The sequence below is a fragment of the Caloenas nicobarica genome, chromosome 18 (genome assembly GCF_036013445.1).
Source record: "Caloenas nicobarica isolate bCalNic1 chromosome 18, bCalNic1.hap1, whole genome shotgun sequence".
In the NCBI taxonomy this organism is placed as follows: Eukaryota; Metazoa; Chordata; class Aves; order Columbiformes; family Columbidae; genus Caloenas; species Caloenas nicobarica.
Window position 1 is genome coordinate 5,833,300 of NC_088262.1, and position 26,185 is coordinate 5,859,484.

At 46.5% G+C, this 26,185-nt stretch overlaps 1 protein-coding gene and 1 long non-coding RNA gene across 7 annotated transcripts in view; both read right to left on the reverse strand.

The window, feature by feature from the left end:
- The window catches only part of LOC135996009 (uncharacterized), a 39,035-nt gene extending 25,768 nt beyond the window's left edge, over positions 1-13,267 (reverse strand). For all 4 annotated transcript variants that reach the window (XR_010607228.1, XR_010607229.1, XR_010607227.1 and 1 more), the window contains exons 1-4: positions 12,957-13,267; positions 6,325-6,398; positions 1,968-2,062; positions 213-331 (exon numbers count right to left, since the gene is read on the reverse strand). This is a non-coding gene — a long non-coding RNA (uncharacterized LOC135996009). The remainder of the gene's footprint in view (positions 1-212; positions 332-1,967; positions 2,063-6,324; positions 6,399-12,956) is intronic.
- An 8,941-nt stretch (positions 13,268-22,208) lies between these two features.
- Positions 22,209-26,185, reverse strand: part of SPAG9 (sperm associated antigen 9) — a 63,425-nt gene continuing 59,448 nt past the window's right edge. For all 3 annotated transcript variants that reach the window (XM_065648166.1, XM_065648165.1, XM_065648167.1), the window contains one exon: positions 22,209-25,964. In XM_065648166.1, coding sequence (XP_065504238.1) covers positions 25,849-25,964 — 116 coding nt within the window. In that variant the 3' untranslated portion in view covers positions 22,209-25,848. The remainder of the gene's footprint in view (positions 25,965-26,185) is intronic.

A 26,185-nucleotide genomic window follows, 5' to 3' on the forward strand; every position in this document is an offset into this window, starting at 1 on the left:
AACCAGAAACGCAACACAGCACTGTGCTGTTCTGCAAAATTCTGCATCTTAAAACATTAAGCAAAGCTTTGTGTTGTAGCTAATAAATGCTGTTAAAAGGGTATTGAATCCTTTTTCCATTGCTGTTAATTGAGTGAAGAGAAAACAGTCTCCACTGCTGCCATATCACATCAAAATAATTAGCTCAACTATAAATAGCTTAGCTTACTCACTTTTTTCTTTTCTTCTTTTTTTAAGGTCGAGACTGCAGCCAAAAGGAGCAGCAGCGCATCCCAGCAGAGCATCCCTCTGCTCTTGGAGTCAGACAAAACAGTGAGGCGAGGAAGTGCATCTGTAATCAATGATCCCAAGGCCACACAATTACATCATAATTAGAAAAATAATCAATCCCATTTATGTAAGAACAGGGGGGAAAGAGCGTTAGCAAGCCCACATCTATGCAAGTTTACATTAGCTTAATTAATGAGCATTTTCAAACCTATTTTAGCTGAACTGCTTTTGTTTTTGTTGGATGATGCTTCTGTATCCGGTTAGCTTGTTCTTTAATCACTTCAACATTAAGTAGAGCTTCTATGTGAGTAATATAGTAGAACAAGCTGTGACCCCCAAGGCATTTTCTTCACCTTAATTAAGGGGTTTCGAAGCCCACGCAGGTGGGAGTCCTGCCCTTGCATTTGCTGCAGCTGACCCTTGTCCCTCTGTCACTCGTTAGTGGTTATATCCTGAATATCCAGGTACCTCTGGATGGCACCATATCAAAATACTATAAAGAGTGATAAAAATAAGCAGTTGTAGCAACACTGAGCACAGTGCAGGCTCTTTTACTCTGCTCCTGGGCATATAAAATAGACATAGCTGTAAGAAAGCTATTTATTGCTTGACCCAAACTGCAGCTGCACTGCGTTCCTACACCTTTCCTGCTGTATTAGCTTTGCCATCGCTTCAAAATTGTCACTGTGTTACAGCAATTAATACCTTCAGTAGCCAACAGATCAGATCCACAAAAGATACGTATAATTTGTAGCTGCATGAATTGGAAGAGGTCCCTGAAGTTTCTGTGAGGGTGCTCTGGCAGAGCTGTTTGTGTGAGGTTATTTTTTCCCCTGGGGAGCCCTCATGCTGATGGCTCCTTTTGACTGATGTTTATTTTGTGCAATACAGAGTCTCAGTTCCAGTCCAAGGGTTGCACAACGGCGTATTTAGATCCATCTCTAGCCCCGGTGTGAAACCTGAAATATCCCTTTTCTCCCTTCATAGCCTCCCGACTCCCCGCAACATCATAAATCACAGCAGCCTCACTGTCCTCACCCAGGGCCTTCCTGCAGCATCGTGCAAGGGGGAACTGAAGTTGTCTCTCCACTGTTCAAAGCAAATGAACGTTTTCTACAATTTCTGAGTTTTCACAGGAGCCAGTGGGAGTTAAATATCCAGTTTGAAAAATGTATTTGTGGTCTGGCAGGTCTTCAAGTGGATCCTGACCTACTCACGAATATTTTTTCCTGCCTAGTCTCACATGCAACCATATTTTCCAGAAACACTTATCTTCCTGCCATATGCAGTGATATACAATCCTGAAGAAGGCAAAGTAGGCGATTACCTTTCCTCAGTCAAGTGCAGTAGAAAGGTCAGATTTAATGTGAAGCTGAGGGGTGATGAAATGACACAGAAAATGTACAAAAATAGAGCGTAGCCATGCTGAAGGGCAGCATGGTGTAACACCCCGCAGCACAAAGGCACCACCCATCTCCACAGAGGCAATTGCTCCCTGGTGTTAGATTTGGGACATGGCTCCGTCCCATGGGAGATACGTTTTGAGGAAGAACGTGTGAATTAAGCAGGTGAATCCCCTCCTGCCAGCATCCCCCCCGCAGCGCTCCCTTGCCTTTCCCCCAAAGCAGGGGACCCGCATGCTCCTTGGATTGCCCCAGGCTTTTACCATGGAAAATAATCTTTTTCCCCAGTCCCACCTTTCTAATGGCTGGGGAGCTGCCACGTGTCATATATACAGTCTTACGGTTATTTTTTTTTAGTCTCGGTACTGTCTTCGAGCATTGCTGGACTCCTGCAAAACAGGCAGATCGTTCACGTAAATGGAAATAAATGCACAATGGAACAGGTCCCTTTCTGTGTCTGCAATGCAATGTGATATTTCACGGCTTCCATATCTAAATTAGATTCTGCTATGCACATCTTCTTCTCCAAGTCCCCCCTAAAGCCCACAGCAGTTTTCAAGCAGAAATTCTGACCACTTACAAGGGTTTGAGCCTGAGATGGGAAGCAATGTCAAAGAGTCAAGATCAGCCACGGAACACAGAAGCGCCTTTTGAAATAACGTCACAGTTGAGAACTAGCTCCTGCTTTTACTCTCCTGCCTTATTTTAGAGTTCAGGATTCAAAGTGCCTTCCCAAACCCAGCTCCAGGCAAACCTGCTTGGATGGATTAAATGCCTTGAAGGTTGTGCGTAAGACATCAGACTGGGAAGTGGTTATTCCTATGGTTAAGAAAGGAAAGTTTCTGAAGCTATCTATGATGGGTCGATAAGAAATAATGGAGAATTGTTTCTTTGAAATACAAATTCAGTCATAGTGTAACTCGTGATAGAGACATTATGAAAGTTATCAGATCAAAGTCTGCAGGCTAAATCTTTTTAATATTGAAGAGAAACGTAACAATTTACTGGCTGTGCTAAAGCCTGGGTTTCCTGGAAGCGAACCCTGCCTTGCTTCTGCTGCTCCACGTTCCCCATATCTGCCTCTGTCTTTTAAATGTGTGCCATGAATCACGGTCTAATTTTTTTTTTTTTTTTTTAAGAATTACTTCTTTCCTAGGAAGTCAGCTTAATCCCAGTTAAAAGTGAACTCTGTGCATGTGCCAGATATTTAGAGAATAAATCTAAAACCAATAGTATCTACAGATACTGGTTGTGGTCCAGATACCAGCACTCCCATCGTGTCCTGTGGGCCCACAGCGTGCAGCGTATCAGGGGAGGTTTCAAGGAAAAAGAAAAATGACATATAGAACCAAAAACTTACTCAAAAAAACCCCCACTTATAGCTAATTCTGGCCATCTAGAAAATCAACATATGATCTGAACCAGCCATCTAGACCTTCCCTATTGAAAGTCTGCTTTCCAGCAGGGCCCTCTGAGCACATCCTGAAATGTCGCACCGCTCACCAAAGACCTGGTTTCAAACCTCTCTCGGAGCCATATGAAGAGTCTATGCCCTGCAGCAAGTTTGGCAGTCAGCACTTTAAAAAATAAACTCAGCTCCAGAACGATGATTTGCATAGTGCATGGTGACTAAAATTAGCCTGCCTCGACTCCATCTCCAGAGGAAGTCTGACTTGCCGCTACAGTTTCAGGTTTCTTGGCTTTCCGAGAAATTCGTAGCATCCGAGGAGCACAGACGTGTCTTCTGTGCCATCCTGCTCCTCTTGGCTGGCTCTGTTCTCCAACCCGAGGCAATGCCACATCTCAGCTTTGAGATCTCTGCAGCATCAGCAAAAGCCTCGTTCATCCTAATGAGGGAACCAGAGTTTGCTGGAACCTGTGAAAACCCCATTTTCGGTATGAAAATGTTCAGAAAATGATTTATTAAGGAGACAACACATCGCTAAAACCACTCTGAGACTTAGTCATCACACTAGACAGAGGTTTCTCAAGGTTTGAGGGAGCAGAGGTGTGGTGAGAGGCACTCTGCAGAAGACATACACAATGTAAAGTCATTTTAGGATTGGCAGGTTAATCTTCATTGACAACCAGACTAACGTGAGATACCTCGACTTGATTCTCAGCCATTGCCCCACGTCGTTCTTGTGTAACAGCTCGTGTTCCTCTGTCATAATTTAACATTGTGATCTGGCTGGCCAAACAGCTCACACGCTCGCTCTGTCTCATTTAATTCCGCAGATGAACGGGTGTCCATAGGAGGCTGCACTAGTCCACCTTGGATGTATCTGACGAACTTAAATTATTCAACAAGTCAGTCATCGGCTAAGTGCTAAGCTGTATTTTTGTTTTAGCTTCAGATGTGGCTATAGCTTCTCTCCCCACGATGCATAAATAATTCATTGAGTCATGTAGCGGGATCACTCAGGACTTGTGCTGCAGAGTGCTGCTCGCACAGATCCCTTCCCACCTCCTGCACCAGCTCAGCTCGACCATATTTCGTCCGTCCTCCAACGTTTGGGGTCGGAGCCTGGGCCCCTGGACTGGCTTTCTCAGGGTTTTGGTTCCTCTATCACCATGAGGTTCCAGGTACCTTTGAAGCTGAGCTTATAGCTACCAGAGCTTAATGTTTACTAGATTTGTGCAAAATAAACTTGTTGTAGTGACGATCCAGTTAAGTACTATCTTTTATATTTTATATGAACCATATCCAGCATCTAATTTCATTTTCCTCTGTGTTGTAGAATTGAAAGGTAATGATTCACTCTTCAAAATATATTTAAAATGATTTAGTTACTACTTTGACTACAATATGTCTCTTATGGAAGGAGTCCAGAGTAAAAGCTCACTGAAGTGCAGAGTCCTGCCTGGTTGCAATTAGGAAAAGAACAGCCCCATGACATGAAATCTGATGATACATTGAACTTCTGACCTATAGGAGAAATTTGATCATCACAACCCTGCTTCTTCTTCGTTTCAGCTCTATTCAGGAAAACAAAAGTCTTCATTCAACATTCAGTTTTCTCCACCCTTCACCACTGGAATTTTTATATGATCTGAATTAAACATGCCAGACTTTGAAGGTAAATGTTATAAGTGGCTAAGAGAAATCTATGGTGTCTTTCTGTTTCTTTAGCTGTTGTCAGTAAGCCTTGTACTGATCTGATGAGGCCCTGCAGGAAAATGAGATGCTGCTGCATCCAACTTCACTGTGCTTTAAGCAGAATAAAATACTGAATCTAGCATTACTGGAGTTTGTTGGGGTTTTTTTTGGACTGGAGGCAATCATTGATTTTTGCCAACCTTAGCCACATTCTCTGCTCCTAAGTTTAAGAATTAATCCTGAAGCCCTAACTCAGGATTCCTAATATCTGAGGCAAAGTTTGAGCATGGCACAGACTACCCCAAGTTTAATTATGGGGCAGTGGTGGCGAGTTGGGGCAGAAGTACCCAATAACCTGCGCTGTGTCACAGCCATGGAGCTCACACCTCCGCAGTGCTGTCTGAAGATAATTAGGTCTTAAAAGACATGCCACCGTGCTGGATGGAGTCCAGTTCAGCAGTCCTCCTTATCTGAGTTTCTGCTCAATTTTATGCACATACACAACCAACCTCCGTAGGAGCCAGGACTGCGTAAGAGGACGACGCTTTACCCACCCGTGCTTCTGATAAGCTAAATACAGATTGAAGGTCTAAGTCAATCACACGAACGCATGTGACAAAATTCTTTACCAAACTGGGGCCTAAGCCGGTGTTATTGTAGGGTGGAACTCAAATAAACTGTTCTTGGAGGAGGAAGAATGGGCACAAGAATGGAGCCAAAGGTTCTCCTGGGGTCATGGGCTGGGGTGAGCGGCAGGAGCCTGAGCAAATGGGAAAATGGTGTGATTCGAGAGAAGGAGGGATTGTGTGACTGGCTGCGTGGCTTCGGCTTGGGAGGAGGAATTTCCTTGTGGGAACGTCGCCAGGAGGGTGAGGAAATTGCTTGCTTTTCCAGGCAGAAGCAACTAATAAAGGAGGGGCGACGACAAAGGTTCTCGCCTGTGTTCTAGGCAGTGTCACTAAAACATAGCACTAGTGGCACTTTGAGTCGTGTTGTCTAAAATAGCATGCTTGCTTTAGACTTTAAAAAGCAGGGTAAAGTAATAGTTCATCCCTTGTAAGCATCTGTGTTCGCCGTTCGAGAGGTTTATGGCAATGCGTTGTGTAGCCGAGAATAAAAATAGCCCAGATTTGAGATATCAGTCCCAGATTTCATCTCAAGTCCTAGAGAACAAGTGTTAGTGACGTCCCTGGAGCTCCTGATCACACCAAGCTGCTTGGGGATTCCTGCTCCGGCAGGGGGATTGGATTGGATTGGATCATCCTTCGAGGTCCCTTCGAATCCCCGACATTCTGTGATTCTGTGATTCTGCTGGGCTGCCGGCTCCCTGTCCTGCACGTACCTGGGGGCATTTGGGCCACCTCTCAGTTCTTTCTTCTAAAATACGCTAAAACTTCGTCATTGTGAAATAAGGGAGAGTTTCTGTACCTCTGAAAGAATCTGTGGGAAAGCCGTGGAAGAACTAGAAAAGGTTATCAACATTTACGTGTTTTAGGCTTTTGTCCCTTTTGGAAAACAAGTAAATTGCAATCTGGATAGAGGGGACCTTACCTTCCCTGGAAAGTGTTTTCATACATCAGGAACCAACGGCTGAAATCAGTAGAGCTCTGTCTGCAAGAATCCAGCTTCGCCACACACAAACACATTAGATAGAGCCAAAAAAAGATCTGTGAAAGACAGAACCAAACACCCCCACCCCCCAAATGATACCGGCCTCCCCAAGGCAGGGTTTTAGGCACCGTCCTGGCTGAAAAGAGGCCTTGAGCTGTGCAGAAAAGCTGTTTCTAGAGATATTCCTACTACATAGAGGGAAAGAAGGCTTCATGCCTGAAGGATCTCCATTATTACATCTCCACTCTGTAGGCGCCATCTACGACTGGTTAGAATCTAAAAATGGTAACTATTTCTGCTCAGAAGAGACATCAGCCTCTTTTCTCCCCTTATACCAGACAAAATTGTTTTGAACTGACTCTTCTAGATAAATAGCGCTTTGAAGAAAGTGTAGCGCTCATGATGAGTCTAGTGTAGGGGTTCACAGTCACAAGGATCACAAATTAATTAAGAAAATCTTGTCGCTTGGAAACTCTTCTGTTCACAATCGCATCAAATCACTGCAGCAGTAACTTACATGGAAAAATAACATTAGGGATATTTTTATTTTTAGCTGTCTTAATGAAATATAGCAGATGGAAATTAAGAGGAGAAGCCCGTCCTATGTGACTAGCCATCTGTCTGGGGATCAGCAACAAGTATTTCAGGGATCACAGCTAGAAAATTAGTGGGTAATTAATGTCAGTCTTCAAGCTACGTTATAATTCTTCACTGTCTTTATTCCGCTCTACAGAGTGGCTTTCAAATGCCACTCAGAACTTTCCCAGCCATGACGGACCTGCTCATAGCACCATGCTCAGCTGTAGAGTACCCAGCCTTGGGCTGAACACCACGGGCTCCCTGCAATCCCTCCCTCCTGCACAGGTCTGCGAAGCTGTCAGCGATCACGTAGCCATCCATTCACCATGAGCTCAGCTACCGAGATCCGAAGGACTATTCCAGTTGATCTAAATTTGCCTTGAAGACATTCACATCCCGCCCTGGCTTCTGTAGCACACTGGGACCCGTACTAGGCATGGCACGGAAACCAGCTTACTAATCTGAACATGGAGTAAAGAGCTAGGATCCAGAACTAATTTTTTGTGTTGGGTTTCTTATTGACACGTAGCTTTTCCAAGTTCGTTAACTAGCTAGTCTGGAATCTAGCCCTTCAAAGCCTCTCCAATTACTTCCACGCGCTGTTCAGTTGGAGGAAGCCGGTCTTGTTTAATGACATCCTAAACAGACACACAATCCTGCGCGCTGCTAAAGGTCACACAGCCCGAGCTTTTGGAGATGAGATACTTATTCAGTGTTGTCATCGTTATACCCTCTCGGTGCTCACACATGCTGCATTACGGCTGCAGTTTGTTCTCCCTTTTTGGGAAAATCGATGCCTCATCACAAGAAAGTTTTTATGTTTCACCATTACAGACTATTGCTTATTCTTCTCCTGTAACAGGATATCGTTATCAGGCTGTTTTAACTTTGTTTATTGCCTCCATTCTGCCAGCTCCTACAATTCACTTGATACTGGTTTGGTTATTTTTATGCTTTGATTTAAGAACACTGTGCTCCAAGACTGCACTTTGGGAAATGCCCCAAGGAGCAGAGCCAAGGGAGTCATCGGTTTATTTACTGGACTGTGCTGAGCCCTCCACGGTGCCTTAGGAAATACCTCTCTTCCTGGAAATCCACGGCTAGCCCATAAAACTCTACTGTATGGCATAAACACAATTAATCTTCACAAAGCCCCAGACACACAATATCCGAACCTGACGTAGCAGGTGAAAATCATGTTATTCCTCATACAAGGAAAGTGGTCCCACTGACAGAGCTTAAATCTGGGAAATCCTATTTGTAGACTTAGTAAGTTTTTGGCTATGTCTTCTATGACTTTTGTGGGCTTTTTTTTTTTTCCTTCTGAGTGGGTAGGCAATCTCAGTTTGCTGACAAATACCAAGCATTTGCAAACATGTTTTAGTCAGTCCTTTACAAGCTTGCAGGTACATTCACAAGTCATGGAAACGTCCCCTTGACTCCACAGCAATAACTTCACCATCCCATCCCTCCTCCTTTCCGCCCAACCAGGGTCAGCTGGAGGCTTCGGTGCCAGCTGTGCTTGGCAGCTGGTTCTGCACAGCATCGCACCCGCCGAGGGCAGCGGGGCTGGGGGGGTCAGGATGTCAACGAGAGGGAGGCCATCAATCAGCCCCTCCCTTCCAGCTCTCCTCTGAAAACACCTGTAAGGAAATTATTAAAAACGCATCCCCGCTGATCATTCCCCGGCCTCATCTACCGGGGTGTAAATGAGTGGAGCAGATGGCTGAGGTAGGTGTGCGCTGCTTTTTCAGACGAGCCACCGCGCCAGCTCCGCACCAGCACCGCGTTCCTGTGCCATGGCTGGTTGCAGGGCCAGGCTCAGCACAGGGGACACGTGTGCAAGCGAGTGGTGTTTTGCTGTGATAGAGTTCACTTGCCTAAAAAATGAGGATTGCGTAGGTCACCCCCTTTATAAAAGAATCATGAAGATCATCAAATTAACACTCAGAAAGGTTGCTAGAGAACTGAGAAAGCTTACAAGACATAAAGTGCTGTTTGCTTTTCAATGGAGAAAGGATGAAGAGATAATAAAACCAAACATATGCAGTGTTATGTGCCTTCTGCATATGCTATGCTGTAGCCCAGCTTCTGTTTTGGTTGTACGTGCACATCTGGGTGTGCGCACAGCGGCTGGAGAGGAGGGATCAAGCATCTTCTGCTTTCTGCTTCCTGGAGGCTGGACAGACATAAAAGCAAATGTGCAGAGATGTTTGCTGCCCGGAGAAGAGCGATCCCTGCTTTACTCCTCTGCTGCACTGTTGGCTGCACTTTGAGAATACGTACAGCCAGAAGACTGATATTTTATTATAGATCCAAATTAAGGCAGTATGATGGCAGGGCAGCTCCAGATCTCTCCTCCTAAAATTTCAAGCAACCAGAAGGTTGCGCAGAGACCAAGATGAGGAGAATTTCTTCAGAAGCTTTACCTAAGCCAATTTCCCCACTAGTCAACCGGAAAGCAGGTTTTTTTTGAAGAGCTGTTTTAGCAATTGTGTGGTTTCTGTTTCAATCCCAGGAGCAAGGCTGAGCCTTTCGCAGTGCAAGCAGCACCCCGTTGCCCAGAGGGCTCTGATGGGCAGGCTGGAGCTGCCGACAGGGCACAGCAAGGCAAAGCTCAGCATGGGCTGCTAAACCTGCCCGAGCACTGGGGACCCAGAGGGACGGGTAACCCACCCAGCCGCACCACGGCTGGTGGCTGAAATGGCCGGTTCATGGCTGGTTTGGGGCTTTGGGCACACACTTGGGTCCCCGCGGTGGCACATCCCCAGTTTGCCTCCCAGGGACCACGAGGAGTCTTTTTCCATCCATCTCAGCCTGCTGCCGATGGCACTCAGAGCAGCAGTCAGGCAAAAATCCACCTCTGCCTTCATGGCCAAATTAGCCCCCAAGTGATCCAGGAACCAGTAAAAAAACCTCTTGAGCTCGATGAACTGTGAATGACACACAATGTAATCACCCTCCCACTCCACAATGCCATCCCACACAAAGAAATCCAAGCCTTTTTACAGTGTATTTAACCTGGAGCTCTATCTCCCTATAGGGGTAGGGCTGGGATTTTCAAATGAGACCCCTGGGAATTTTTTTACTCAATTCCAATTGTTTTTTTGGGGGATTTAGTGAATAACTCGCAACCTCTTTTAAAAACTCACAGAACAGCAATGGAGGTAATTTGCAGGTTATTCACAGAGGCAGCCTGCTAGAGGTTCATTACAATACTAATTAAATGTTATTTATTTCATTCATTGTCTCATTCTAGTTATTCCTTTCCCCTGGAAAACCAAAGAGCTGGAGACAGGAGTTGGCCAGACAAGCTTCTTCTTTCAACTGTCATTCTCTGTTTAGAAATAAAACCTAGAAACAACTTTTTCTGCAGTCTTATGCCAGCGGCCAGGGCAAACAACTGCTTATTACAGGAGCTCAGATCCAAAGTTTACCACCATTCATGGGGAGCTGGATCCAAGGTTTTGGTTTGGCTGGTGATAAAGAGAGACGAGCAAAGCCGAGTAAACCCAGATCCGAGCTCCTCCTGGTGTCGGCGGCCAGCGACTGGCCTGTGTCCAGCTTATCTTCACAAAAGCCCATGGTCTGAGCTGCAAAATCAATTCCGAAGCAGCAGAACTGAAGCATTTGGGTAAAAATGTGTTGCTGTCACTAACAGCAAATAAATATATGAAGTAAGACCTGCTGTGGTAAAGAAAACTGCACCTGAGAGGTCTAGAGAACAAGTCATACGAGGAGCAGATGAGGGAACCAGGGTTGTTTAGTCTGGAGAAAAGAAGGCTGAGGAGAGACCTTATCGCTCTTCACAACCACCTGATAGGAGGCTGTAGCGAGGGGGAGGTCAGTCTATTTTTCCAAGTAACAAGTGATAGAATGCGAAGAAACAGCCTCAAATTGTGCCAGGGGAGGTTAAGCTTGGATATTAGGAAATATTTCTTCGCTGCAAGGGTTGTCAAATGTTAGAACAGGCTGCCCAGGGAAGTGGTTGAGTCACCATCCCTGGAGTTATTCAAGAGATGTGTAGATGTGACACTTAGGGACATAATTTAGTGGTGGACTTGGCAGTGTTAAGCTAACGGTTGGACTCAATGATCTTAAAGGTCTTATCCAACCTAAATGATTCGATGGTTCTATGATATTTCAAGCACTGAGCTGCACCCTCAGGATTTGCACCCCGAGCCTGCCGGGTAGCTGCCATCCTAAGGAGGCATCTAGAACCCATCCCAGGCTTTCCTGAAAGCTGCTGGTGTTTCCTGGGCTGTAATCCAGCCCGAAAGGCTTTGGTTGCTGTTTCAGGTGACACATGGCACAGCTGCTCGGGGAGCCGGAGAGAGGCAAGAGAAATGCGGCCGGCGCGGATGGTGCTATTTGATCCGGGGCATCAGAGCTGAGGCACCGGCGAGCCCCGACAGACGTCGTGCTGTCTGTAAAAGGGCAGGGAAAGGCGCTTCGCAGGGGACAAGATGACCCGGCGCATCGGCTGGATGCTGCTCCAGGGACATCGCACCCACCTCCGTCACAGACAGACTCTCTCCCTGATCCCTCATTTCACTGCGCAGGTACAAACACGAACTGGCCTTTGCAGCTGAAGGAAAAGGGCAACTGGGTTTCTTTTCTCTGTCAACCCTGTTCTGACAGTTCGGGTATTATGGGGTAGAAATCCCCGGTATTTTCTGAAGCCCGGAGGCTACTGACGTGCAACCCATTCCCTGCCATTGACCTTTTAATGTTAATGTTTGAGGACTGTTTTCATTACAGTAAGAAACTATAAAATAAAAAACCCCAAACCGCATATTTTCTTTTAGTCACACAATGCCAGTAGGCAGATTTAGAAGAAAAATGACTGCAAGCCTTAACACATACAAAATTACATCACAGAAAACTCCATCCTACTCTTCAGCATTTAAATCCCCTTTTCCAGTAAAACATGCCTTCCGAGCTGGGGTGTTTCCCAAATGAAAGCAAGTTTCCGAGCTGTGTTTTCGGATGCCATTCCAATGGGCACACGCCTGAGTGCTTTGCTGAACCTTCGTCTGCCAAAGTACCTTGCAGCTAAATACCTGGTGGCTGCTGGAGCTGATAGCATTGAGGACCCTTATGGGACAGGTCCTTCATAACCCACTTAAAAATCAAAATATAAGCAAGCCAGTTCCTGCTGGTATTGGTTTCACCTGCCCTTGCCAAACCATCACCTTCAGTTTCCAAAATTGCTGCTGTCTTCCTTAAAACCTGCACTCGAAAAAGCCTGTGGGGCGAGAGGAGGAGGGACCAAACCAGGAGAAACTCACTGCTGCTTCCAACCGCAGCTTAGGTGAGATCCATCACGAACATAACTCTTACCAAATGCTTTCTACATCCTTACTGGGTTTTTTTCAGCCCATGAGCAAACACTGAAATTGTGTTTCCAATCTAGACAACCAACATCGAGTCCGTGCTCTCTGCGGCACAGCTCCAGGTTATCTCACCTGCCTGTTTGAACCTGGTTTTCTTACCCAGTTTGTATATTCAGAGATACAGGAATATTCTTAGTAGCAATCCTCAGAGGGTCTGGTGAGCCTCCTTGTACTAACTGAATACAAAGACCAATAGAAAGACCTTGCCATTGCCACCCAAATTAACTGGTGGGAAGACACAACGCATGCATTAAATCACACTTAGCAGTCCTAAGGGTTAATTGCCCTCTTCACATAAAGGCTGGTGGAGAAAAAGCAGCTTTCAGAGGGTTTAAGTTTTGTCCCCATCACCTGGCCGTGCATCTGGCCCTCCCACACTGCCTGGTTTGATGTAAACCCCTCGCACAGTGACTCCGTGTGCCCAGAGCCCTCCGCTTGCACCCGGCATCCACAGACGGCTACGTGTGTGCCTAAGTGCCATATATACATCACCAGCCTGCGCCTTCCAACAAATTAGCAGAAATACCACGGTTTTACACTCGCTGTGATCTGCCTGTCAGTCAAAGGCACTCTGACGGTCCTTTCTGATATTCTTACCAGGACTGCAGCCACGCACTATTTGCTGCTAAAACTTGAGCCTCTGTCCGTGAAGACTGATGGAAGCGCCCAGCTGGGAGCGTCTCGCACAGAAACCCTGGGCTCGGTCTCCCCCCTGCCTGGAGCGGCTGCAACAGCAGCCAGCAGCAGGGGAGCTGGATCATAAAAAGCGCACTAAATAAACCCAATCTGAGCGCCAGAGTTGACACAAAAAGCCATAAAAAACCCAGGGATAATAAAAAAGAAAAATGCATGGCAACAAAAAAATCCCAGACGCTGACATGAAAGGATTTCATTTGGAAAAGACTGCCCAAAATTCCCTCTCCTGAAGGTGATTGGCATGTCCTGTCCTAGCAGGATTACTGCTTGCACATACATGCGTCCGTCAGCTTATATTCATAGCCCTGAAATGTTCCTGTCACTTACACGCTCCACAAACACCCTCAAGATTTAAGGTTCTGCTTCCCTCCCGCCCCAACCCACCCCTGTTGTTGTTGCGTCTGCTGGTTTCATCCATCATTGGTCCCGTCCTCATCTTCGCCAGAGCATATGTTGCAGGAGGAGAAATATAATTAAGTTTGGAAAACTCATTTCGAGAGAACCAGATGTCTTGCACCACCTTGAACGTATTTCCCACACCGTCATTAGCAGGGGGAAAGTCACCGCCTGCGGCTGAGCGGCACCGACCGCAGCGGGGACGCGGGCAGTCCTGGCACCACCGCAGAGCAGATGGACACAGCAAAGCATCATCCTCTCCAGCAATGCACCCTGCAAAGGCTTTCAGAGGGCTGTCCTGGATTTGGAGAGGACTCGCTTTCTGGCGCTCATCGCCTCTCCACATCCTGATTGCCTATATACACACTTAAGCTGTGACTTCCCCTTGTTTTGCTTAAGGGTTGCGTGCGTCATTTGTTACTGTCAGATGAGCGTGGTTATGTGTTTGTACACAGAATCTGCATAGTTAATTTGCGTTGTTACTTCTGGATGCTTACTGGGTAACTTGGTGGACGGGCAGCAACACACCTGCACTCGGGCAATGCAGTCACAGGAGCTGCACGCACCAAACCAGGATTAGCCGTGCGCCTACAACATCCACCAATAACCCCTGAAAATGGCATGCCTACGTTGCTGTTTCACAAGAAACACCTTGTTATTTCTGTTGCGGCAGAATCCAGCCTGCCAGTCAGGGCCAGATATTTACAGCCCAGCAGTTTGCATGGAGCAGCAGAGCTGGTTTGGCTCTCTGCAAAAAAAATTTCATCCCTCTGCCAAAGCCTTAAACCCCTCTGACAGCCTCCAGATGAACTCCTGGCCTGCAGGGAGAGAGCGGGTTGTGTGGAGGGGATGGAGCGGTGCTGGGGATGGTGGGGAGCAGAGGGGGACGTGGCGCCGCCGGGGGGAAGCCGGACACTGCCCGGGCTGCCCTCCTGCCTGTGCAGAGGGATGCTCGCTGCAGGGGAGGGTTTTCCTATCTGTGTGCCCGCTCTCTAGGGAACTGCACACTGGCGATGTCTGTACCCCTGTCAGCGGCCAGGAGCCACGGGGTTTTCCTTTCCTGGCCCGGCTCTCACCCCCAGGGCCAGGTTTCCTCCTCCTGTCCCGTTGTCCCTGCCAAGGGAAGGGTGACGCAGTGCTGGTGTCCCTGGCTGGAGTGGGGAGGGACTTGGGGATCTTCTCCGACTTGTGCCCTTGTCACCCCCCTGCTCCCGCATCTCTGCAGGCATCCGTGCCGGGAGGACCGCGCTGGTGTTGCATTTGCAGCAGGGATGCGCCTTCCCCTGCCGAGCGCACCCCAGCGCTTTCCAGGCTTGCGCCTCAGCTGTGAGAATCCCAAACCAACACCCCCAAAACGACACAACACCCCATTTCTGTGTCCTCGGCTGCATTTGGAAACAGCTGAGATGGACCCACCGTGCCTCGGTTTCCAGCAGGAGTGGCTGTGCCGGTCCCCGTGCCGTGCTGGGGCAGCCGGAGGGTCACGGGTGCTGCCCTGGGACAGGGCTCTGGTTTTGGGCTCAGCTGCTGCATGTGTCTGTGACCCCGGCGGGGTTTTGGCTGCCGGCCGAGCGGAGCGGTGCCCGTCACCCCGCGCCCTCCGAGCCATCTCGTCGTGCCGCACGGAGACAAAAATACTTCCCCAGCTGCTGCCCACCTGGTGCCTGAGATGAGTTCAGGAAACAGCAATAAGAAACTGAAAAATAAAAGGCCGAAAAGAGGTAGATACAGGACTCACAGCAGAAGTGAGAGGGCTGAAAATAGCGGTGACATGATCCATCAGAGCTATAGGTCATAATTAACCTCTCGAGTGTCTTTGGGCATCGAGCAAGTGCCTCTCCAGCAATAGGAAACTCACACGGGTTTAACAGCCGAGACAGCGTGTCCTGGGCTCCCGGCGTGTCCTGGGCTCCCGGCATGCCGCTGCCCAAAATAGCAGATGTACGGACGGTCCCTTGGCCGGCTGATGCCGGGCACTGGTGGGGTGTTACCCCCCCGGCCCCGCTGCTGTGCCCACCCCAAAACACAGCGGGTCCAGAGTTCAGCCGACTGCCCCGTCCCCGGTGACATGTTGTGATAGTCACAGAGTGGATCTGGCAAATCGAAATATCACGGTCGATTAAAAGGCGACTCTCCAGTCAATTTATGCCTGATATTTAGTTTCTGTAAATATAAGATATTGTGCATGAGATCAAGTGGAAAATTTCTTCTTTTATTCCTCCGGAAACAGAATTATTTAACTGAGCTGCTATTCCCAGAAACATTTGACTCAAACATTATGACATTGCGCTAGAGGAGAAATCCCACACCACAACAGCAGCCCTCAGCGAATCCATTTTCTCTTCTGGGACCAGGAGAGCTCAGACTGAGAGGAGGATATTTAAAACGGATTCAGCTCTAAGAATGAGTGGTAGTTCAAACCAGAATGAAATAGGTAAGGATTTAAAAAACAAATACACGACTTAATCAACCATGATCCTAAGTGAAGTTAAAGCAGCTACGAACCATAAAGAATGCGGTGGGGTTTGGTGCTCCCTATCACACGTGAAGACGCCTGATGTAAGTGATGTGCTGGAGCAGCCCCTGCACAGCACAGCCGGAGCTGGGCTGTACGGAAACAGCCGATACCCAGTGATACCACAACCGCCGCCACCGCTGAGGCCAGCGGGAGGGGCGAGCAGTGGCATCTTTGCAAAAGCACATCTCGGTTCACGCGGGTACCGCTCAGATGCTGCTTCCCAGCCTGCATCCCCCCGACATACCTGCTTTAAATCCTGCACAGAGCCTCTCACCTCTGGCGTGGCCGGCCCCAGGTGGGGACACGCCTGGCCCAGCAGATGCACGTATCCCATACGTTCCCCAGGGTAACGTTACATGGTGGAGACCCATGGTGAGAAGCTGTGGGGATGAGTCGTGCACCCCGAGAAGGAGGGCGGACAACTGGGCTCCAGCAGCTGGGGCTACACAGGGGACCAGATACACAACAGATTTACCCCGGGTGTGAACAACTCAACACTCTCTAACCAGTAAGTGCACATCTGGCTGTCATGACTCCTTCTCCCTGCCCGCAGGTGCCGCTTCGGCGCACTGTACAGAGGGTGTGTAAGGAGACTGACGGGCATTGCATCCACCTGGGGCTGAGATTTAGGAGAACTTTGGGTTTGATGGCACAGCCAGTGCAGTCCCGACCAGCACGAGCAAAGCGCTGGGACTGGGAAGAGGGGACCGATGGCTGCGTGGGCACAGCTGAGGGCACGTCCCACCGAGGGTGCATCCCGCAGGGCGCCCTGGAGACCCGGTGTGACTGCGGAGTGAGGCTGGTTGGAGTCAGAAGAGCTCGAAAGTCATCACTTTATTTTCTCTCATTCTCCCTATTTTTGGCTTCAGATTCTTGGATGTCTCCTGCCTACTCCCGAAATATGTGACAAGGAGTAGGTTTGAGATAGTAACAATATTAAAATGAGTCAAAGTGCAGCGTGAGTTGGAAGTTAGAGCAAATGCAGAATACAGCCTCTCAGCAAAAATAACAGCCAAGGAGCAGTCAGGTAGGCAGGAGATCCTTAGGGAAAGACCAGGGAGTAAGGGAAGGTCACAGGGTCCACAGTGAAAAATGGCCTAGAAACCTTGTGGACCACCTTGGTCTTTGCCAAGGGGTGGATCGTGCTGGGTAATGCCCCCCACTACGGGACAGGGACCCAGCCCAGAGTGCTCACACACAGTGAGAAACAGCAAATCGAATGTTCATTTGCTGGCAAACGAGAAACACTGGCTTGTGAATAAATAATTTCATTGAGAAGGAAGAAAGACAATATTTTCCCCCATTTGCAAAAGCTCCTGAAGTCTAAAGTCATCATTGCTGCCCTTGTCCTTCATCCATGGTAGTGAAGGAATTCATGGTATTTTGGGGGTAAATCTTCTTTCTCTCCTCCCTTCTCATGCCCTCAATTTAAGGCTTGCAGCGTTCTCAATCCTGCAAGAAGCGATGTGGACGCTTCTCGTGGGGACATGAATAGCCCCGTTGAAGTCACCTGCCGCGACTTCGGGTGCATGCTCAGGCATTTGCAGGACTGAGGCTGTCGAGCCCAGGGCTCGTTTTGGGGAGGAGGGTCCCTGGCACCCCAAGCATCCCACAGATAACAACCATACCCAGATTATGGTTTCAGAGCCACGCATCTAGCAGGTGTATTGAATTTGAAGCCTGCTCCAGGAGGCTCGATGCACGGCACAGGCCAGGTGCCCATCTTCGGGCCACCCGCTCAGCTCTCGGCCTTTTGCTGGTCCCCAGTGCTGTCACAGCCCCGAACAGATCAGGACAGAATTGCGTGTTGCCAATAGAAAACGTTTAACATTCCCTGAGTGGGTACGTTTGATGAAAACATTTAATTACTACACTTCCTAAAGCGTCCCAGAAAGCCCAATGCTGTCGGGCAAATAAAATCTCTAAATAACTCCAAGCTATTAAAAGCCGATAGATTCTTGCACCCTCCACAGCCATAAAACCCGCAGAAATAAAGACGCCAGATACTGACGCTATTTAAAGAGAAGGCACAACATCGTGTCACCGGATGGTGATGTGGCGCTGGCCAAGTCCCTCAGTTATCAGCATATAAATACATGGCAGGGCCTTATTTTCTGCTCTCGTCCAGCTGTTCTGGGGGAGCATCCCCGGGCTTCCCGCAGAGAACACTCCTCTGCTCGTGGGACGAGGAGCTTTTTCCAACACAGTATTGGTGTTAAGAGACCATCAACTGGCTTATTCCAATCACATAGTATTTTTTATATTTTTATCCAGAAGCTATAAAATCCAGGAAATGTGGACTTATGGCCTATAAAAGGCTTAGTTAGAGCTATGACCTACCGGCTTTTGTAACTTTTTTTATTTTTTACTACTGGCCTTGGATGGGGCTCCTATTCCAGCCCCCACTAAGCTCATTTTGTAGCACTACTTAATTTGGGCTGTGTTAAAGATCTGGCTGGGCAGAGGGAGGCTGCAGCATCCATCCTTTCCAGGAGGAATGAGATACGGGCACATCTGCAAAGGGCAGAACAGCTTTTTTTGCTAGTGAGCACCCACACAGTCTTTATTTGCAAGTGAGTCAACCGGACTCCAGTGCTTTTGTGGATGCCACACAATTCCCCTCTCTTATCTCAGGGATTTTCATTACCTTCTGGGCAATTTTGACAAGAATTCGATTTTCCCTGCCCACGCGCAGATCCTGCTGTTCTCTCATTGAATGCATCAATTAGCAGCCAAAAAAGTCTTCAGCATCTTTTCTCTCCTGGATTCAGCCTCTCTCATCAGCCCTAAACACCATTTCCCTCTGCAATCACCCAACCCAAACCACTGCCACGTTTGGCCTGAAAGACTGAAACTCTTCGCACGTCGTCCATGTGCTTCTCATCCCCACAGACGTGTCTCTGTCACCCCCGAGAGCAGAAACCAAATGCCCCAGGCAAGCAGGGACGGAGCCACACGTGTCACCCACATCCCCACAACAGCATCTGCCAGGAGCGCCCGTGCGGCGGCTGAAGAAACGTGAGTGATGGAAGAAGCGTAAGGCTTTCTCTCATTCTCAGTATTTACCCCATCCAGAGGTATTCCAGCTGCCTTTGCAAACCGACGAGCTGAGTCTTCAATCCTGAAGGTGCAGCAGGGTGACCTGCGGGTCTGCCCTGTTCTTGCTCTCTCCTCCAGGCGTTTGCTTTCAGCCTCCATCAGGACGTGCGATCTGACCCACTGCAGCTTTATTTTCCTTAACCTCAAAGCAAGCATCAGCCTAATTTTGTTTTAAAGGGAGGCCCCAAGGACCATGTCTGCAAACCAGGCCACGAAAACAGCGTAACGGTGACACCATAACGAAGCGCTGCCGCTGCCACCAGGCTGGTCCAGCCGTGCGACCCGGCTGGCGGCAGCTCCAGGGCAGGACCCCCGGACACAGCGCTCCGCATCGCGGCCCCACGCACCGAAAGGTGGAAGTGAAAAGCAGATGTGAAGTCTGGGAAGGTATCCAACGTGCTTTTTGTCTTTTTCGCTTTCTTCCTTTTCTCCTGCATTCAAGCTCCAGACTTGAGGCAGCCTACAAAGCAGGAGCCCCCAGGCAGAGTGACACTTTGTGCAGAGGTGGCGGCAGCAGCGGGTGATGGCAGAAAACCCCCCTTTCCCTGCCGAAACACCCTGCGCGTCGCAGAGCCCTCGACCCCTGTGCCGGAGGAGGGCAGGGGAACGTCCAGGGCTGGATGTGAGGAGCATCAGCCCCTCACCGCTGCAGCCAGAGCTGCTGCTGACTTGTGGCTTTTAAACCAGGGTCCTGCAGGTAGGGTGTGAATTAAGGGGGTCATTAACATCCCACCTGCAAAATGGAAGAGAACTCTCCTGGAGGCTGGAGGAGCAGCAGACGGGGGATGCTGCAAAGCAGCTCCTTAGCCCTTGCTGTGCCGTGAAACACTCATCTCCTCCACCTTCCCAGCTCCTTCCCACTGCCCAGCAGGACCAGTTTCTAACAAAGGAAAACCTTTTCCTTTCCCAGTTATTAGGTGCAACGGGCTGAAGGTGTCCCAGCTCTGGAGCAGCCACCTCCAGCCTCTGGGGCCGTACCAGGGACAGACAAATCCCCACCACCAGACTTCACCCACCGCAGAGAGGCCGAGACAAGGGAGAGCCGTCTGCTGAACCCTGCTGGGATCAAACACTCGCATCCTCCTTCCCTTTCTTTGACCGCTGACAGCTTCACCTTGAAGAGCTGGTAGAGGAAACCCGAAACTTGGATGCTGAGAGATAATGGCAAGGGGAAAACTCCAGCGTAAGTTTTCCCTCTAGGTCTTCACATTGTCTCCAAATTGTAAGAGCACCATCTTGTGTCTGAACACACCCCACTGCACCCAGCCCTGGGGTTTCCATCCTGTCTAGAAAGAAGTACAAGCAGATAACAACAAGCAATAATCACTTCTCATCAGTTCCATTCCCGCCATCGCTTTACAGAGCGTTTTGAAAAGCAGGCAGACAATTTGCACACTTGGGTTTGTCCTCTCAAAGTAGCTTTTCAAGGAGTTGAGCACAACCACGCAAAATTGCACCAAGTCCTGACGGCCGCACCACAAACTGGAGTGTGGTCCGGGGCCAGAAGTCTCCTCAACGCTTGTTTTGCAGTAGAATCAAAGGGCACTTGTGCAGAGATCATCATAATGTTAAATAGCGTTTACAGACTGCATTGCTCAGACAACTTCCAAATAGGTTACAGGACGCTGAAAAAAGGGTGTGATGGCAAAAAGAATCCCTCATTTTGCTTTGCTATTACATTCAATCTCTCTCAGTAAGCTTGAAGCTCAGTTTCCCACCAAAAAAAAGTATTTCCCAAGAAAAAGCATTCACACTGAAACATTTTCACAACCTGTATGATTATTAATATATTCTGTATTCTGGTGTGAATACCTCTTTTTATAGGAGACTGATACAACTGAGATAATGTTTAAAGAAATCTGCTACAAGAACTGTGAGTGCTTTTCTAATTATCACCACGTTCATTGTAGAAGCACTTGGGTATTTATAATGGCTTCTAACTTTAGTCTCTAAATATCATTTGTAACACCTTAACCTAGTTCACAATTCTATTAGTGCTTCTGCCTCAGTACAGGATCTGAAAAATTAAATTACTTACCCATAGACCTGAGGGGCTCTCAGGGCTGCCAGAGGAGCTTAAACATTTCCAGAGTAAAGATTTATGATGCTTCTTCCTATTTAATACACACACACAGAGCACAGGGCCACGGTGTGACATGCACGTGAATGGACACATCCTGGGAATAAACACCGTGGGGAAAGGGAAATTTGGCAGTACACGGGGTTCTGGAGAGACAAAGATCTTGCAAGAAAACTCCAGTAAATGAGCAAAAAAAAGATACTTGTTTTTTAAGCACCATGATGGTATAATTCCTACTTGGTACAACACTGGTAACAGGACACTTTGTGTTTTCTGAACCATGGATGGTTCCTACGTTTGCACGTGCAAATATGAAGTATTTGCATCCTAGAGGTATTCAAAAGCAAGGACTTTACATCGGCCCTTCACTATGCTGGACAGGAGCACGAGCACCGTATGCTTGCACATTGCACAGACAAGGCATCGCGGCCCCGGCCCCCCAGGGACGGTGTTTCAGTTAACCAAGTATTTCCAGTGGCATGGCCACCAGTTACATACTAATAAAGATAAATTGTTGGCACAAACGTGGTTAGAAAGTGGCGGATGAGCCGGGAAAAAATTAAACCCCGGCTCTAGCCAAGCGTCCCGTTTCTGCAGTAGAAGATCTCTTGTCACCGAGTCCGCATTCTTCTGCCGTACAAATACACTATTTTCTTTGCTGTGTGGTAAGTAACATGCGTTTGAGCTCAGACGAATCTTTGGTAAGGTGCTAAGAAAACTCGAAAAATAAATTCCAGTGCGTATTTGACGTGAGGGCAGGGAAGCGGATCTCTGGGTCCTCCCCCCTGGATCACAGCGCGTGGGCCGCGTCCCAGGCCCCACCAGCATGGACCATTTGGGATCCAGCCAGCGAACCCCGTTTTGTCTTCGGAGTTTTTGCTCAGGCCCAGTATGAGATACCAGGACTACAGTAGTTGTGGGCTGACCCAAATATATCACCACCTGTACTTATGACGGCAATATCTGGATGCTAGTGTAAAATACCCAATTACAGTGCCCTTCTGGTGGCATCAAAAACCTTTGAACTTCACGAGACTACAAAGAAAACACCAATCCAATGCATGTTTCATATACATATTTATATATATTTCATGTACAAAGTTACATTCTGAACCCCATGGATTCAATAATAGAAATAAATACTGAAATAACTACACTGCTGTATGAGCTTTTCTGCTCACAGAAAAGAAGCCTCAAGTTTTAACAGACAGCAAGTTTAACGCTGTAGTATCCATCTCGGATTACAGAGGCAAGTAAAATTCAGCGTAAAGTGTCCAACAGACAAAACTTTCAAAAATTACAGACCATAAAATGTTTAAAATATATGTTTAAAAGATTGAGAAATGTGCATCAACAAAATTAATAAAGGAAACTTAATCTTGTTAGAGGGCAGGAGAGACATTTAGTGTATAGAAAAATGCTCTGAGGTGCAACATAGGTTGTTACAATATGGCATAACCCTGTAAGAAAACACATTTAATTTTCCTAAAGAACTGTATTTGAGTTTACCACGTCTTGTTTTACAGAGCAGGGCCTTCACAAGGCTCTGCCTCAACAGGGCCACTTACAAGAGTGCTAAGTCAGGTTTAATCCTTTGGTAACTTTTATAATACTCACATGGAAATAAATATTCAGTTACACAGCATTTTAAAAGACACACGTTCTTTAGAACAGTTAGTATAATAAAACAGATTTAACATTTGTTTGTTACTAAGGCAGCCTATGATAAAGTGTCTACGCTCTGCCAGCTCTATCTGACCCAAGGCGGGAAGACCTTTCCAGGAACGGACGACGCAGCAGCTCCAACAACGCGCTCCACCTCGACCACGCAAACGCTCTTACCCGGGCAAGTCACGTGCTGCAGATTTTGTGCTCGAAATGTTTCCAAGCTATGGACAAGCCGTAGCTATCGAGATTAGCTCCTATTGAGGCGATGCTCTAAGCACGTGAGTGCATGCGTTAACACATTCATGAGGGTTGGCGGGAGGGCATCGTCAGCTCAGCGCCCGGGGTTTCGCCGGCTTTATTCGCCATTCAGAGCGACCTTAAGTAGAGTTTACAAATCCCACTGCACTGTGGTGACAATAGGGACCCATTTCACCTACTGTACCTTCGGACAGGGGATAAAGGTTTAAAATGAGAAATACAGAGAAGTGCACATGCCTTTTATCTACACCCACAGTGATACACAGTTAACTTACTGTTTTCTTTAAAACCCTTCCACTTTTTGGACAGAAACAATCATTCACTGAAAAATTTGCAAGAGTTGGCCCACTGAGGTGACTAAAATGGCACGGTGGACCAGATACAATTGGCAAAAGACCAGGTACACACTCACCAGATGGAACTGCTCTGTTCCGGAGCAGTAAAGCCATTCAGAGAAAACTGCTCATTGCTAAATTACAAATCAGATCCTATACGAGAACCAAGGAACAGAATTGTGCGTTTTTTCTTCTGAGAACATGAGAATGTGACAATCAACCAGTGAGTAAAAGCTTTGGAGATTGTGTTTTACAAAGTGTAAGAAAAAAAAAAAAAGAAGAAAAAAAAGAAAAAAGGAAAGTGGCAGGAGAAGCAATGAAACTGCACCACTCACAGTGAAGGTTCTGCACAACAGTAAAAGTTTAGACATTTTTCTTAGACATCCAATTTCATAAGTTAATTCAGATGTGCTTCAGGTTCAGCATCCATGTCTATGTAAGTTTTAAACAGGTCTTTCTAAGAGTGTTTAGCCAGTTTGCTTTCTGTATTTGTATAGTTTTTAAAAAGCTCCCAGACTTTGTATTTAAGCCAAAGTACTTCAAGAGTGACGTTAAAGATGAATTTGGAAAGCAAATTATGAACAACATGCTCTCATTGCTTTTGGCATTCTGAAGAGAAAAATACTACCAAGATATTAGATATCTTTAATAAGGACTTTTACTACATAATACATGTCCTAAATACATATTTACGAGAGGAACAGCTGTGTACAAAATATGTCGCTTAAAAAGTATTTATACATATAAATCTAACCAATAGACCTGAATGGAGTTTTTCTGGTTTATCAGCTATGATATGCATTTGAAAAAGCTGCCTAAATATATATTTACACAATAGACCTCAGCTAAATGTGTTCATTTAGAAAATTAAGAAAATATATAAACACATGTTTGCCTGATATACCAGAACTGCTCCTATTGCATAAAAATGTTTAGGCAGTTTTAAAAAAGTGTTTCTATATTTACTCCTCTGAAACTGTTCAGTTCTCTCACATAATCAAGTTACTGAATTTCTCTGCTAATCCAAATAGAACAGTCCCAGCCTTTTGGGGGTAAATGCTGGATATTTTTTAAAACCCCTCAAAACTTTTACTTTCCAGAGACTAAATGAAAGAACCAATCTGGGTTTTAAAATATTCTGAAGTACAGAAATCATGAAGTGTTTAACTTAGGTCTGATACTAATGTAGGAAATTCAATGTAAAAGGAAGACAGTCTTCAACTCACACTTATGGTTAAAAAAATAGATGGTGAGTAGACAGAATGTCAGCCTAATATTAGTCTCCTGACTTTCATCCATTTACTCAATACCTTAGTGTTACCTGCTAACAGTGTTGCTAATTTTTTTTTTTTTTTTTTTTTTTTTTTTTACACTAAATTGGGGTATGCAACTACCAAAAAAAAAAACCAACAACATTTTGTACCTAATTATCTGGCACTAAAGTTCCTCTACAATCTCCCTTGGGCAGAACACGGTTTTCCTGTACACTCTCAGGCTTTTCTCGTGCTCTAATTCAGGTCTCCAACCTTCACGCACGTAGTGCCTCATGAGTTTGACCAGCTAGGCAGAGAAGATCATTGTAGTGCTTAGGACATAAGGAGTTAAGACAAGAAAAAAACCAAAAAAACCAAACAATGTATCCTCTGTTCAAGAATTTTACAGTTATTTTCAAATTTAAATCATCTTAAGAATAGCCTTTGGAAACCAAATTGTTCCATGTCAGGGAAATGGGAAGACGCCATGCTGTAAATTGCTCGTTATTGAGGGCAGCAGTTCTCAAACTTTAAGGTTCAATAGCAAAACCATGTAATTTTATTTAAATATTGTCATCTTAATTCCTATACAATCCTCTCTTCTCCCCATAAATTCTGATGAATGTAACAAATTAAACCATATACACTACGTAAGCAAGATTTTCCAGATTTGAAAACAAAAGCTGAAATTTACAGTTTGCTTTAGCCCTCACAGAATATTTGGGTGAGTCTTAATTATCCATCTTATAATTTGTCAATTTTTTAATACTCTGGGAATAACTTTGCTGTTTTACTCAATACATTATACAGTGAAATGAAGCTCAGTTGTAGTAAAGCTGGACTCAAGTGAGACTACCAAAGAAGTAAACTACATCAGATTGCTGTGGTACAGTAAAACGAACGTCTCAGTTGCTTACTATGGTGTGGACACCAGTTTTGAGAAAGATCCAATTTCATTATACTGTTCCATGTAACACGGGTGCAGTAAAACAGCACAAGCTAATTCCTGTATAGTTAAAGGTATGACAGACTTGCAATATAAAGTTAAACAGCAAAGAAATGCTTCAACATCATGTAGTGAAACAGGTTTCACAAAATAAAAAAAAAAACATGCAGAAGCTTTTATTTTTTGTTTTGTTTTTGTTTTGTTTTCTTTTTTTAAGGTCTCCAGCTGCATCCTACAGGCTCACTCACTGCCACACATTACTTGCCACACTATCAAGTGACTTCTCTCAGCTTTGGCTACGGAAGGTTCAAGTTGTAGAGCTTCTCCAAGGAGTTCAGATTCTCCACCTTCATCACCTGAAAAACAACAGCTTTGATTCAGGCAGACAATAAGAAACAGTATTAGCACCAAAAGCAGCAAGGCAAACGACATCTAGCTTTACAAGAGAAACACTGAAAGACAGTAGTCACCCTGTGCTCACATAAAAGCGTATTCAAGATTGTGAATATATACATTACAAACCGAAAGACTGCTGCGTAATTATTTCGGAGGCCAGTATTCTGATGGTCACATTCTT